At 37.7% G+C, this 14,334-nt stretch overlaps 2 protein-coding genes across 2 annotated transcripts in view; one reads left to right on the top strand and one right to left on the bottom strand.

Annotated features, from left to right (window-relative positions):
- Nucleotides 1-952: 952 nt before the first annotated feature.
- fbxo36a (F-box protein 36a) lies at nucleotides 953-2,723 on the bottom strand. Its single transcript, XM_016520279.1, has 4 exons — nucleotides 2,628-2,723; nucleotides 2,236-2,344; nucleotides 1,984-2,156; nucleotides 953-1,698 (listed from the first exon to the last, which is right to left on the bottom strand). The coding sequence occupies exons 1-4, from the start codon at nucleotides 2,721-2,723 to the stop codon at nucleotides 1,507-1,509; spliced, it is 570 nt and encodes a 189-aa protein (XP_016375765.1). The 3' UTR covers nucleotides 953-1,506.
- A 417-nt stretch (nucleotides 2,724-3,140) lies between these two features.
- The window catches only part of LOC107714433 (E3 ubiquitin-protein ligase TRIP12-like), a 59,179-nt gene continuing 47,985 nt past the window's right edge, over nucleotides 3,141-14,334 (top strand). Inside the window, exons 1-2 of the mRNA XM_016520265.1 lie at nucleotides 3,141-3,246; nucleotides 6,307-6,336. The gene's annotated coding sequence lies outside the window, so the exon portion shown is untranslated. The remainder of the gene's footprint in view (nucleotides 3,247-6,306; nucleotides 6,337-14,334) is intronic.

Below are 14,334 nucleotides of genomic sequence, written 5' to 3'. Positions count from 1 at the left end.
CTATACCTCTGAGTCAAAAATCCAGTTGCATGAAAACCAGGCCATTCTTCTCAAATCAGTGGCAATCAATCCGCATGACAACGTGCCCCCCATATAGTGTGAAAATACAACCTAATTACAGGGTCAGTGTATGTTAAACAAGTGTGTGTGTCTGTCTGTGTGTTTCTTAATAATAAAGTTTTAAAAACTACTTACTTTTTACAAGGGCTGGTTCAGTAACTAGTTTTGAGTCAGAACTCTAGTTAACAAATTTGTGTGTTTATGAGTAGTAATTTTGTATGACGGTTTCAAACACTCGGGCCAAGTAGTCTTAGATTAGAATAATGTTTGTGAGTTATGACCTTAATAATAAAATCCTTATATATTTTTATGAACTTCTGGGTAAACAAGATCACACAAAAAAAAAAAAAATCACTCTGACTAACATTATACAAGAGATGACTGTGAAATGGAGGTTCTAACTGAAAAGGCAAATGGCAAGTCTGGACATGTTATAAAAGTTTCAGTTTTATAGTTAAGCAATATCAGGCTGCCTGCTAATAGTCAGTAATACTATTAGCACTGTATACTGCGGTATTACTAGTATGAATAATGTGAATGCGGTATTACTTTTATACAACAGTTCAATAAACAAGACATTAATAATCAACCATTGTTTTTTTTTTCGAGCAACACACAAGTAGTGGTGTTTCATTCCTAAATTAATCAGTGGATCACTCATATTAAGACAGTCACTTGTCGCCACCTACAGGCCAAATGATAGCACAACCTGCACAAGGCTTACTGGATTTCATGATCCAGACACAGTACTCAGGTCAATGTCTTTAAACACCAGATTGTGACAGTTTATCCCTTATGGAGTGACAACAATGGGTTAATGTGAGTTCAGTGAACTATTTTTTTTAATTATTATTATTTAGCAATGTGTGTCAATACAGAAATGGGCTTCCTTTTTCTCTTGTATGTTTTTAAACTAAACGAGGCATTTTTCCTTAAATAGATCATCTAAAAAATACTCTGACTTCTAATTTCAAAACCACTTACACTTAAAAAGTAAGGCTCATCTTACTGAGTGATTTATTGTTTACTGTGCACTTTATTTGAACCATCTCTAGAGTGAAAGCCCGTTTCATTGGTTTTGCACATTCACTCACTTTATTAACTTGGTCACTTTTCACGTTGCAGTTAATGAAAAGAGCCAAACAGTCACCACTAGAGGGCAGACGTGCGATTAGAGTGCGACAAAACATGGCGATATCGGGTGACAGAAATAGTGACTATAATACTTACGAGTTACATGAATAATTATGGATTACATACATTGAAAATATCAAATTAACACTTGAATATTTAATACTTTGGCGGTCATAGCACAGCACAACTGGTCTAAATTAGAATTGGAATCTAAATCAATACTTGCAAGCATAGATAGAAATAGATAAATTAATGAACACTTTTAAGATCATATGATTGTCTTTTTGGTTGACTGAGAGTTGTTTTAATAGCTCATGGAGATTCAGTATTGGCTTTATCTTCTTCCTCTGCAGGATAGGCCGTGCTGTCATGTTCTTTATTATAGTAAAACTTAAAGAAGATGTTCTTCCATCCCATGACATTCGCCAGCATCTCCATGTCTTCAGTTATCATATCACAATGACCCATCACAGCCTGCCTCCAGATCTCCTCCGAGTTACACAGCTGGACACACATGCACATTAACAGATTAATAAAAATACATACCATACTCTATAATTTCTGTAGCACAAATAATGCAGGACAAGTTACAACATACTGTAAATACAACATACTTACAACATACTGTAAATACTTATTAAAGGTTCATTTATGAGCAATAGTGATGCTTTCCTTTGCAGTGACCACTACTAGTAAATCACTTACAATGTTTCAGTTACAGATATGATCTGATTGACATGCAACCTCGCTCAAAAAGCAGAGGAGAAAGGGACAGGGTATTGGTCTAACCTTCCTAAACCTGCTTGAGGTTTGGCTGAGGTGGCCAATGTCCTGTAAGGATATGCAGGAAAGGATTTTAAGGAGCAGCTTGTCAGGTAAACGTTCCAGGTAGTCAACATGCCCTCGACACAGAGCCAAAGTGTAGTCCAGAATCCTGGTGCCAAACACTGCAGCTAGCTGCTCTAAAAGCACGAATGACATTCAAGATTACAACTCAGATTACATAATTTAGCTGAAGAATAACAAAAGCTGGATCTTTACCCTGCAACCTTGCATCATTCAAAAAGTCATTGTGGAACTGTTTTATCTCTCCAGGTGGTGCTCCTCTGAATTCAGACCGAACTGAAATCTTCCACCACCTCCAAATAACCTGTTGGTAATTAAGGGTTAGGAAACAGTATGCCTAATATGACTAACAAAAATTCCAGCTATAACCACTTTTGGGAAAAAAATTAAATGTGTCAGTACCCGTATTTTTGGTAAGTTATTATGACTGATGACAAGATATTTAACATCACATCCATTTTGCTGATCAGATATGAGAGACAATTGTTTTTTGCAATGCAGGTAATATAAAAATTGACCACCACGTTTACATTTTTGTCCCTTATAGTAATTCCAGAGAAATTATAATTTCATGTACTTCTAAATACCTCCTTTTGTGTGATAACAAACTGGTAGAAGTCTTTAGAGGGAGGTGGGCCTTGTCCAGCGGTTTCAAACAGTATCTCACTCAGCAAAGACGCCATATTTTGACGCTTAGTGGTTACCATGACAACAGACACACCAAAAGGATCTCTTTTCCTACGCAAATCGATTTTATGCACATGTCGTCACATCTGTTTTGTCCGAAACACATACGATAAACAGTCTAAAATAATAATTAAAAAGTTTACTTCAAATTATGTAAGGGTGAACGTTGTTTTTAAGATGGTGGTAATGGGGGGGGGTCACGACCTGGCGGATTGATATGATGAAATCCTGACGTACGTATCTGATGCACTAGTGATAAATTCATAAAGCTCGGGGTTAATGATGAAACGACCCGTTCGCAGTAACTCCAATGGGCGTTATTATCGTCGGCACGGCGGTAGGTAAGGCTTTACCGCCCCGGTTGTTCTCGTAAATCGTTGTTCTATAGTGTGGGAAGTAGTGCGTGGCGGAAGCACGGAGCGGAGGTGACGCGGCAGTTCGCAGGTCGCTCAGCTGATGAAGGTAAAGCTGCTGCTGCTGCACTGTGTTTAACAGCTACTACAACACTGGAACAAATAGGTAATTATAACAACATATATATATATATATATATATACATATATAACTTCAATGTCCGGGAATCGTCGTACATCATATGCGCATCGCAGCCCTTCGTGTGAATCAGGAGCCGTGTAATATGAGTGAGAAAAGCCAGACGAAAGAAAAAATGGTTTCCAGTTGTCATCCCTCGAGCCCTTTTCCTGTTTCCCTTGTTTGTTTTTTAGTTTTATATATTTAAGGAGGACACTTTTTGGCATTAATGTAATGGTAGGTGCAATAAACCACTCGAATCCTTTTTAACAACCTTTGTGAGGTTTCGAGAGGGAATTGAGACTCGTTTACATCCCTTTGGAAAAAAATATACATGCCGTTATAACCATAAGACCAGCATCTGAATTGTGCAACGTATATGACGACTGATTTTCTGTTGTTTTTGTTAGGTTTTTAAGGGATGGGCCGTTTTAGAAATTTTTAAGACATTAATAATAATATAACGGCCCACGAACTAGAAGGTAACGAGAACTGAAAACTGAATACAAGTTTCTGTTTATTTCACCTTCTTTATTTATTGGTAATATCACGAAACGTCTTATTGAAACGAAGGAAGACTGCATCCATCACAAGTGATGATTTTCCTGTGCTAACCGGTCGTGTTCAGGTGAAATGTTGATTAGTGTAGTTTGCTGGTGCTGCTAGTTTGTTTACGTCTTCAGTCACTTTGACCTGATCTTGCCCGCATACACGTCGACAGGAGACCGGCTTTGCTCTTTAGCTTTAACATATGTAGGCCAAATACTGACAACAACGGTACAATCTTTCCCTTTTTAGTACTATTGTGATTATTGTTCACGTTATACTGTGTTTTGTCTTTGCTGTTGTAATTAAGACCGGTTATTTGTTGATATTCGCTTGTCACGCTTCGTCCCTTCAGCAGATTAGCATTGGTTAGCCGTGCTAACAGGGTTAGCACCATAGACGGCTTAAAACAAAACTGGACGATTTTTCTCATTCAGCACTGGAAACTAATGCCAGGCTGTCTGTCAGTCTTAAAAGTGTTGTTAATTTATGAGTAACTTAATACAATGAGGTTTTTGAGTGTTTTATTTAACTTGGCGTGGCTAGCGTGATGGCTAGCATTAGCTGATCATGATTGTCACTTTGACTCGGTGAACTTCACTTTATTTCACTCTCCATCGTGTGTTGTTTTCTGTATTGCTTTGCAGCAGCCGTGGCAACGTAGTTTTGAACGTTTATGCGTTTTTATATGACGACCACAGATGATTTGAATGAGCAAATCGACTGTGCAGGGCCACAAAACGCGAGACCGGTGTGTAAGGCCTCGGAGTGCGAAAATCAACTAATCTTAATGCATTTTGTTTATTTGTAACGAACTAAACGCTTACATGTTTTTGTGAAGGGATGTTTCGTGTGGTTCGGTTGTATACGTATAGTAAGTGGGTTTCGGTTGATAGGAGTTTGTTTCATGGACTGGGCAAAATAAACAAAAGGATCGACTCAGGCCTGTTCTGAGAACGGCCTTCATAATCATGTCGTATTTTCATGTCAACAGTCCAAATACACACACCAGCACAAAACTGCGCTTGATCGCGTCTAATGACAGGTTTGTTTTGTTTTTGTAGTCATTTGAAGGGATTCAGCTCGTAATCATCGATATCAGCTCACCCTCACTTCAGGGAAGTAGAAGTCTCAGTAGTGTGCACAGGGTATTTTTGACATGTTTGGGGCAGTTCGTCGATTGTTTGACGTATTGGTCGAAATGAACTCTTTTCTTGTTCAGTTCTATACATTTTTGAGCTTTGAATCGTATATTTGACGTCTAGTATTTTGAATGTCATGGACGTTGTTTAGCTTGCTGAAGTAGCGTTTAATGGTGGTGTCGTTGTGAGGAGGAAGGCCTGTCGTCTCGTTTAATTAAACACAAATATTCCTCATATCCTCACTTTTAAACTGTATTTGGTTTGTTAACGGCTGCCTTTCAAAACCTCGCGAGCTGACGACATAGACAATATTTTTATGCTTCACGGTCGCGTTTCGGACGTTCAGTTCGAGTGTGTGTGTGTATGTATTGTATGTGCATATGTTCACTCGTAAAACGTTAGTGATATGGTATAAATACTTGCTTTATTTCGTCGATTGTTTGACGTATTGGTCGAAATGAACTCTTTTCTTGTTCAGTTCTATACATTTTTGAGCTTTGAATCGTATATTTGACGTCTAGTATTTTGAATGTCATGGACGTTGTTTAGCTTGCTGAAGTAGCGTTTAATGGTGGTGTCGTTGTGAGGAGGAAGGCCTGTCGTCTCGTTTAATTAAACACAAATATTCCTCATATCCTCACTTTTAAACTGTATTTGGTTTGTTAACGGCTGCCTTTCAAAACCTCGCGAGCTGACGACATAGACAATATTTTTATGCTTCACGGTCGCGTCTCGGACGTTCAGTTCGAGTGTGTGTATGTATTGTATGTGCATATGTTCACTCGTAAAACGTTAGTGATATGGTATAAATACTTGCTTTATAATGGCATTGTCGTAGTCTTGAATGAAAACGGCAACAAAAACCTATTATCTCCTCGTAGAAAATCAGCAAACTGAATCTGTGGGATTTACAAAAACTGAATAGTGAATGTATTCATATAAAAGAAGGGAGCTGAAAAGGCAAAATTAGTAATGCATTAAATAAACTAAGTTTATTAGGTTAAATGTGTTCCATCCGTGTCAGTGTGGCTGAATGTGGTTAGAGACCCTTTTTATAATCTTTAAAGTAATCTAGAGGTTATATAGCTTAACTAGGTCTATTCAGTCTTTCTGATTATCTTTTCATTGAAGATTAGTTCTTTGTCTTTGTAAAATGTCTTGCATATTGTCAGAGAATGACACATATGGCATCGATTTTGATTACTGAACAAAATGGCTGCCAGCTTAGTCTGCAGTAGTAATTTAATTCATCTCTGATTTTACGTTGTCATCATATAATGGAATAAAACATTTGACTAAAATCAAGGTTTTTTTTCCCCCCTCCCTCCTTCCCCCATTATTGTCCCTCTTGTCGCCCTAGGCTGCTGGTTGGGGCATTTGCACACGGCTGGTAAGTTTGCATAGCGCTTGCCGTTACCTTCATGCTGACAAGATGGGTCCAGTGAGGGACAGGTGTGGTGGAGATGGGGGTTAAACAGGAAATTGACAATCTTGGTTTGGCAGTTAAGTTTCTTAACATCCAGAATATATGGCTTGTGCAGGTGAAGCTGTTTTTCACATTATTCAGGTTCTGTGTTTTTAGTGTTTTAGGAGTCTAGCCCTTAGATTTGGTGTATGTGGAAAAACTTAAGCAGTTCAGTGTGAAGATGAAGTGGTAGTTCTACCCGAGTGAGTTAATGGTCTTCCAGCTGACTTAAAAAAAGCAGCATAATCTAGGCAATCACCTAGTGCACCTTGCTGCACCTCTGAGACGGACTTCCTTTTTAACTCTTATTTTCAAACCCTCTAATCTAATCACCTGTCATAGAGACCAATTTTCATGATCCGAGCAGTTCCTGATGGATAAATAGAAAAGGTCTGTTTGAAGAGTCAAAGTATTTATTCGTTTTGGACTCTTTGAATGAGAGTACAGTTTCTCCTGTATGAAAGGTTTGCTTTTGCTTTTTTATTCTGTCTCTCAGCAGGCCTCAGGACCAGCTTTAGTTTACTTGATTATTTGATTTGGGCTGTGGAGCTGATCCTGTGTCGGTTATGACAGGGGTAAAGTAATTAAAGCCATTTGTTTCTCCTCCCAGAATGGAGTCGGTGGTAGTGCCAAGCAAGCAAAATTGTAGGAACAAGCATATTTCAGATGACTGAATATTTAGATTAACGTAGTGTATTTGAATAACAGTAGCCTATTCGGACAGTTTTCCCCTCTTTTTTAATAATGGAATTAACATTAGATGTAAGGCATTTGAAAATCAAGCAGATAGATTTATAAAATACTACAGGAAGCCAAAAAAGGGAATTGTGAATCCCATGAACTGGGTGTTACAATTACTTTATTTGTTAGCGATCGTTACATGATTTTTTTAACCTGTGGGCTGTTCTGTTCTTCAACATGATTGTGTAATAACAGTTTGGTTCTTGGAAAAGTTAAGTTGAGTGTCTGAGCCTATTGGTTGTAAAATGCTACTTTTGAATGCATTGCAGTGGTTACGTGATACCTTGAGCAAGTCATTTAACCGTTTAAGGGTTGGATGCCGTAGCACACCATGGCAGTCATTTTTCTCTTCATTCCTAAAATTAGGCAACAGGATCTTTTTAATGTAGATCTTTATAAATGACAACTTTTGTAGTATAGATCAACTTTGCAGATCTTTCAAGACGTAAGACAAGCATGTATGATTGTGAGAATTTGCACTAGGGATATGCCGGTATCAAATTTTCATGTTGCGATTAATTGCTAATGCTTTTATCACGGTATACGGTATTATCACAATATTAAAATTTAGTTTAAAAAAAAAGTTAGCTCATTAAATAACACAGCTGCAACTCTCGATTTTAACATGTTGTTATTAAATATTGAAATAACTAAGATTAATGAAAGTTCAGAAGAATTTTTAATTGGCAGTTTGTTAACTAATGAATTAACTAATGAAGCCCTAATGTAAAGTGTGACCGAACAATAAAGAATCAAAACACTTTCAAACAATATCTAGGGCATGTTGTAGTCCAAATTAAAATGTAAAAAAAGTTTGAAAATAAATAGCCTATTAAGTCTAAATATTTAAGTATTTGGCGCTGTGATGAACATCATAGCAAATACACAAACCTGAATGGCTGTTTAAATCATTTAAACCAGATTCAGAAACAGAAAGTAGTGCAGCTGCTTTGTTTACAGGGTTTCCGGGGTAAAGGCTGCATTTAAATGAATTATTATTATTATTACTGCAGTTTAGATTATTTCTGCAGTTTAGCGCCATCCGCTGTCAGAGAGTGAAAGTGCGCTTTCATCCAGAGCGTCTCACATGTTCAGGGATACCGGGGTAACGGCTGCATTTAAATGTGTTATTATTATTATTTCTGCAGTTTAGCGCCATCTGCTGTCAGAGAGTGAAAGTGCGCTTTCATTCAGTGCGTCTCTCACATGTTCCGCCATGTGCCTCTCGCTCGCGCTTGTTTACATCAGAGTGCGCACGCATCTTTCATGCAGCATACGGCGGTGTTGTGCATTTTGACCAGTTGACTGGAAAATTATTCTTAAAATGCATTCAAAATTCGGAATAATTTGTAATATATAATTATTCACGGTATTTAGAAGTGCCCACGATAACAATATCGTGCATATTCATTACCGTGATATATCGCATTACCGAATACCGGCACAAGTCTAATTTGCACGCATAGGATTAAGAATTATACTATTTTAGCTGTTAATCAGTCTGGATATGTTCTCTTATCCATGCCTAACTTGCACCTAGAAAATGTTCAATTTCCAAAATTGAACTACCCTAAAATTTCCTGTATGATTCCTTTCATGTGTGAGCATATTTGTATGCGTGTATAGGCCTAAATGTATGTTCTACTCCTCAACACTTATAAAAATGGAAAAAAAGAACGATTTAATCCCGTTAGCTTCCATTTTCATGAATCCATCATCTTAAAACTCTCCTGTAGCCTTATAGTGTGCTTCCAGTGTATCCACTGTGGGTTTTGAAATCTGGTTTTCATTAGTTTCACTGTACTAGTCATTTCCAGTTGCCAGAGGTCAAATTGACAACAATGTCATTTGTTGTCAAGCCATGAATCAACTTGACCCTAGAGTTTGAGCATGCTGTCCTGAGAGGATCTGTGTTTAGCGGCAGGAGCATCCATATTTAAAGTGACATATTTGGCCTGAGAAAAATGTATCTAGGTTAAAGGGTTAGTTCACCCAAAAATGAAAATTAGCCCATAAATTACTCACCGTCAAGTCATCCTTAGGTGTATATGACTTTCTTTTTTCAGATGAGTCCAGTCGGAGTTATATTAAAAATGGTCTTTGATCTTTCAAGCTGTTTAATGCCACTCAGCGGGTGTTGCATGCATCAGTCCAAAAGAAGTTAAATAAAAAGCGCCCATCCATAAAAAAAGTGTCTCACACGACTCCGGGGGGTGAACAAAGGCCTCCTGTAGCGAATCGATGCGTTTTTGTAATAAAAATATCCATATTCAAAACGTAATAATCGCTTTAATGTAGCTTGCGCCAACAGTTGTACACGGAAACAGCTCCGGGCTGATGACGTATGAGGTCAGGTTTGCGCATGCGCCGTTCAGAAGTGACGAACGCGGAAGCGCAGGGGAGAGATCAAAACAAAACAAAGGTCACTTATTAGAAGTACAAAACGAGGATTTGTAAAGAAGAATGTCAGAGGATTTCGATATAAGCCAAGAGGAGACTGGTTTTCCTTTGCTAAAGTAAGGAAAATTTGCTTCCTTTGCTCCTGTTAACAAACGTTGGTTTTCACGAGACTCACCGGTGCATGCGCAACGCTGAACTCATACGTCATCAGCCCGGAGCTGCTTCCGTGTACAACTGTTGGCGCAAGCTTCATTAAAGTGATAATTACGTTTTGAATATGGATATTTTTATTACAAAAACGCATCGATTCGCTACAGGAGGCCTTTGTTCAGCCCCCGGAGGATACTCGTCAGATTAAGCAGTGTTTCTAGATTCTTGTGAATCTGATTTACTCGTCACCTCCCACTTTTGTACCTGCTACAGAATGTGTTTTCCACTCCAGCTTATGTTTGTGGTATGAGGCTTAGCAACAGCTCTTTACTATAAATGTTATATTGTACTGTGGGAACCCTCAGTGTCTTCTCACTTTCCTCCCAACAGTTCACATTGTAGGTGAGTATTTGCTCAAAATGATCATTTAATTCCATTTGAATGCTAGTCAAAAAAATATCCGGTTATGTATAGATGGCAAAAGAGTTTCAAAGCAGCACTTGTCAGAATCAACACCCACAGATTTTTGCTCAAAGCTCAGCAGTGTTTCCGGTGGATAGAACACCCATCATTCAAAAAAAATATACACCCCTGCCCTTTAGTGTTTATTTTTAAATTATTATAATTGAGTTTTGACCAGACTATGTGAGCGGAGCGGCGTGATTTTGCCTGGAGCTAGGAGTGGATTTTTTGAAAGTCGGAGCGTTGAGGTTTTCACTCGCTCCGAGAACGCTCCGCTACCGCTCCGTCACCGCTCCGTCACGAGCACAAATTATGCCAACTCACGCATTAAACATAATTAGTTAGCTTGACAGATATGTGGATCACATATGAAGGTTAAAATGGCGATGGACGAGTGCGGGAGGTTAAAGCATGTTGTAAGTAGTCTAGAGTTTGTTAATCTCCGCTCGAAACTAATGGGCTGCTACATTGCTGCACACGGACAGAACACACAAGCTCGCACATAACGTACAGATCGTGCACATACATTCAGGAATTAAGAAAATTTGGTCAACGCTGTCCTGTGATTTATCAGCTTAAAAACTGAGAAGTTACAGCATATTCTTTCTGTTTCTGAAGTAACTACCCTCAGCTTCGCCATAGTAGAGAGACGTTACACAGACAAGTAAGCTAAGTGAGTTATGCAGTCATTTAATATGGACTTGGGCTAATTGTAGTGTTCCAATAAACCATGTTAAAACTATTCTAGTATTATGCATTTATTTTAATATAATTTCTGAACAGAACTTTATTTTTCATAGTGAAACAATTTAGCCGCGGAGCGGTGTTTCTGATCAGTGGAGCGGGAGCGGGAAATGGTGAACCTGGAGCGGAGTGATTATTGAATGCTTGGAGCGCGGACGGGAAATTGTTGCTGCTCCACTCCGCTCACATACTCTGGTTTTGACTTACTGTTTCTTAGCAGTTTTCCTGAAAGTAGCGCTCTCAGAATAATGGTCTGCACAGTTTTATACCGATTATGCCCTAATAAATAAATAAATTTTGTTCTTTTATCAGGAAAAGGTTAAAAACACATTTCACTCTGCATGTGAACACCTTTAGCAGCATTCTGTCAGTTTGTTCAATTGTTAGTTTTTGTGTTGTCTTGAACACTGAACAAAAAGTAAATTGGTTGCTTTGTCAGGGTTTTATAATGAGTTGATTTTTCATGGTATTCAAGAGTTTGGTATATTGTAAATATACTCAGTTGAACATATTTCACCATATTTGATTTTGGGGGGCTGCAGATGAAGTTTTGATTTAAACAACTGATTTTGTAATTTTTTGGTTCATGGTTTTCATTTGCAGAACAATTTGCAGCATTATTTAGCCATTGTGAATATGATTGGTTATGTTCTGGCATGATTTCAGGATGTTGCTATAGGTTATTTAGATGGTTTTAATTAGTTTAATAACAGTTCCTATGGCTGTAATGCTTAATAATAGACCCCACTGATGCTGTAATCGTGCACGAGTATCTTGTCTTGTCTGCATATTGAGTGCTTGTAGTAGTAGTAAACAAAATGTTTAGAACAGAGCTGAACCCCTTTTAAAAAACACATTTGCATGTATGTGGCAGGTGTTTTTTTGTTTTTTGCAGTATAGGGCCGGAAGGCTTGGCCAAAAAATTATGATTTGAATACTGTCATTCCTATTGTGATTTGAAATACATTTAATCTCACCTGAAAACATTGTATTTCAATATATATGTTGCTGCTGCTGGGACGTCCAGACAAAAAGGCCATACACTGCTGCCAATTGAAATAATTGCTTTTAAAAAGTTAATAAAATCTTTGCGTTGACTTTGTAATTGGGCTTTAAAGTGGGTTCAAATCTCTTTTTATTTGTGATAGTGTCTCACATCCACATCACAGTCACACTGGTGTTTTTAGGAACTCAATTTCAATATAACAGCAACAATAAGAGTAATAAAATTACTATTTTAATGAGAAAGATATTATTATTGTATATGTGTATTTTACACTGCAGGTTAAAATACTTATATTTATGTCATAAATTCTTCACCGTCAAGTTTTAAACTCAAGCTTTTATTTTAGCAGAAAAATGCAAGGAGACTTTTGAGTTTAGCTGACCACACGTTTATAAATGCTTCTCGTTTCGAATCTACATAAATGCTGAAAACATCTGTCCTCAAAGTTGGAAATTATGCAAATGTACACACATCTTGGCATGCGTTTCTTTCCCAAATGAGCATAAGCGACATGCAGATATTATTCGGAGCAGTATTTTACATGAGGCGAGGAACTAAAAACATTGGATCATGAATAGGGATGGGTACCGAGAACCGGTATTTTTTTGGACCGGTACGTAATTGGGTCAATACCGGAGTACCGATAAGCTTCAGGACAAATGATACTGTTATCGATACTTGCGTTTTTATCTTCGTATACTTCAATGTTAACGACGAATTAGAAGCTGCTGCTGGTCATTTTCCTTCACTGGATGATGTGGCAGAGGTTTGCTTGACGTGCGTGTGATATCCATGCGCATGTGCGGTAGGGGTGGGAGAAAAAATGGATCCATCGATGCATCGCGATTCTCTCTCCAACGATTCTGGATCGATTCTGGGCTTAGTTTTTAACCAGATGCGCGATGCCGCTGAGTTTGCTTTAGAAACACCCGTATTCTGCTTGCTTCCAATTCCTCACACACATACACCACTCGAACCTTCCGTAAAATAATCTTTCATAAAGTTCGGAAAGGTTGAAGCGAATTACAAGGACATTCGCGGGCTTCATTGCACAGGATGCGCTGTGAGAGACGTGCGCTTTGTTTAATATTACACTTGAAATGTGCGATCTCGTGGTGGTATTTTTTTTTTTTCTTTACAAATGCTCTACGAAGTCATCTATGTGGTTTGGAATGCAGTGGACTTGTATATTTAAAATATGAATCTCACTAACAGAAGGCTGCTTTCAATTTCAAATGGCGCGACTCCGTGTAAGTGGTTTAATGCACTTGCGTCTCAAAATTGTTTTATGACGCAAAATTAATGAAAACACAGCCAGTTATGTCTTAAGGGAGTAAACGGACAGGACAAACCACATTACTTATATTTCAAAAGAGATCTGTGCGTGAATGCCGCTTAATAGATGTCCTGCTGTCTATGATGTCATAGTAAAAAACAACAGTAAAGATGAAGAAAAATCATTCACAGTTCTTGAATGGAAAACGTAATCTTAAATACTGAAAGCACTCTTTGTTTGTTGTTTGTAATATGTTTCTATGCTCCTCTTTATTATTTGCTACTTCCTTGTAAGTTTTGAAGTTATATTAGTTTAAAAATCTTAAGATACAACTGTTTAAATTTTTTTTTTCAATTTGTAATTATTTAAAAATGTGGGCTTTCGTTACAAAACTAAGCGACACCAGTGTCAGATGCAATATATGCAGTAGTGTAAAAGTGAACAAAAGAGGCAACACTAGTAATATAATGAAACATTTACTAACAAAACACAGCATCTACTTCAAAGCAATGCGCTGTATTATGTCTCGCGGCTTCAGCTCCAACTGAAACTCGCGAGAGACACTCACATCAGATGCTGATTTGGTAGAGTTACACTCACGAGACTTATTCGCAATCACAAAAGTACATTATTTCCGTGTGCTTTAAAGCGTTGCCGATTAAACGTTTTATTCGTGTGCTGTTCTAACATGTGCTTATTCAGAGCAAACATGCTGCCGCTTGTCATTAAAGGGATAGTTCACCCAAAATTAAAATTCTGTCATTATTTACTCAGTCATTTTGTACCAAACGTATTAATTTTTATTTATTCTTGTGCTGAACACAAAAGATGTTTTGAAGAATGTGAGTAACCAAACAGTTGCTGGTCCCCACTGACTTTAATAGTAGGAAAAAAAGAATATGAAAGTCACTGGGGACCAGCAACTGTTTAGTTTGCCACATTCTTCAAAATAACTTTTTATGTTCAACAGAAGAAATAAACTCATTCAGGTTTAAAACAACTTGATAGTGAGTAAATGATGAGACAATTTTCATTTTTGGGTGAACTATTCCTTTAATGTTAATAAAATAAAACACAAAGAGAAAAATAACTCACTGCTCTTGACTGAAGAACTTTAATACAGTTGCTAAAGTTCAGCAGTAAT

Source organism: Sinocyclocheilus rhinocerous, unplaced genomic scaffold, assembly GCF_001515625.1.
Source record: "Sinocyclocheilus rhinocerous isolate Xijiao unplaced genomic scaffold, SAMN03320098_v1.1 scaffold88, whole genome shotgun sequence".
NCBI lineage: Eukaryota > Metazoa > Chordata > Actinopteri > Cypriniformes > Cyprinidae > Sinocyclocheilus > Sinocyclocheilus rhinocerous.
This window is presented reverse-complemented; position numbering and strand designations above follow the sequence as displayed.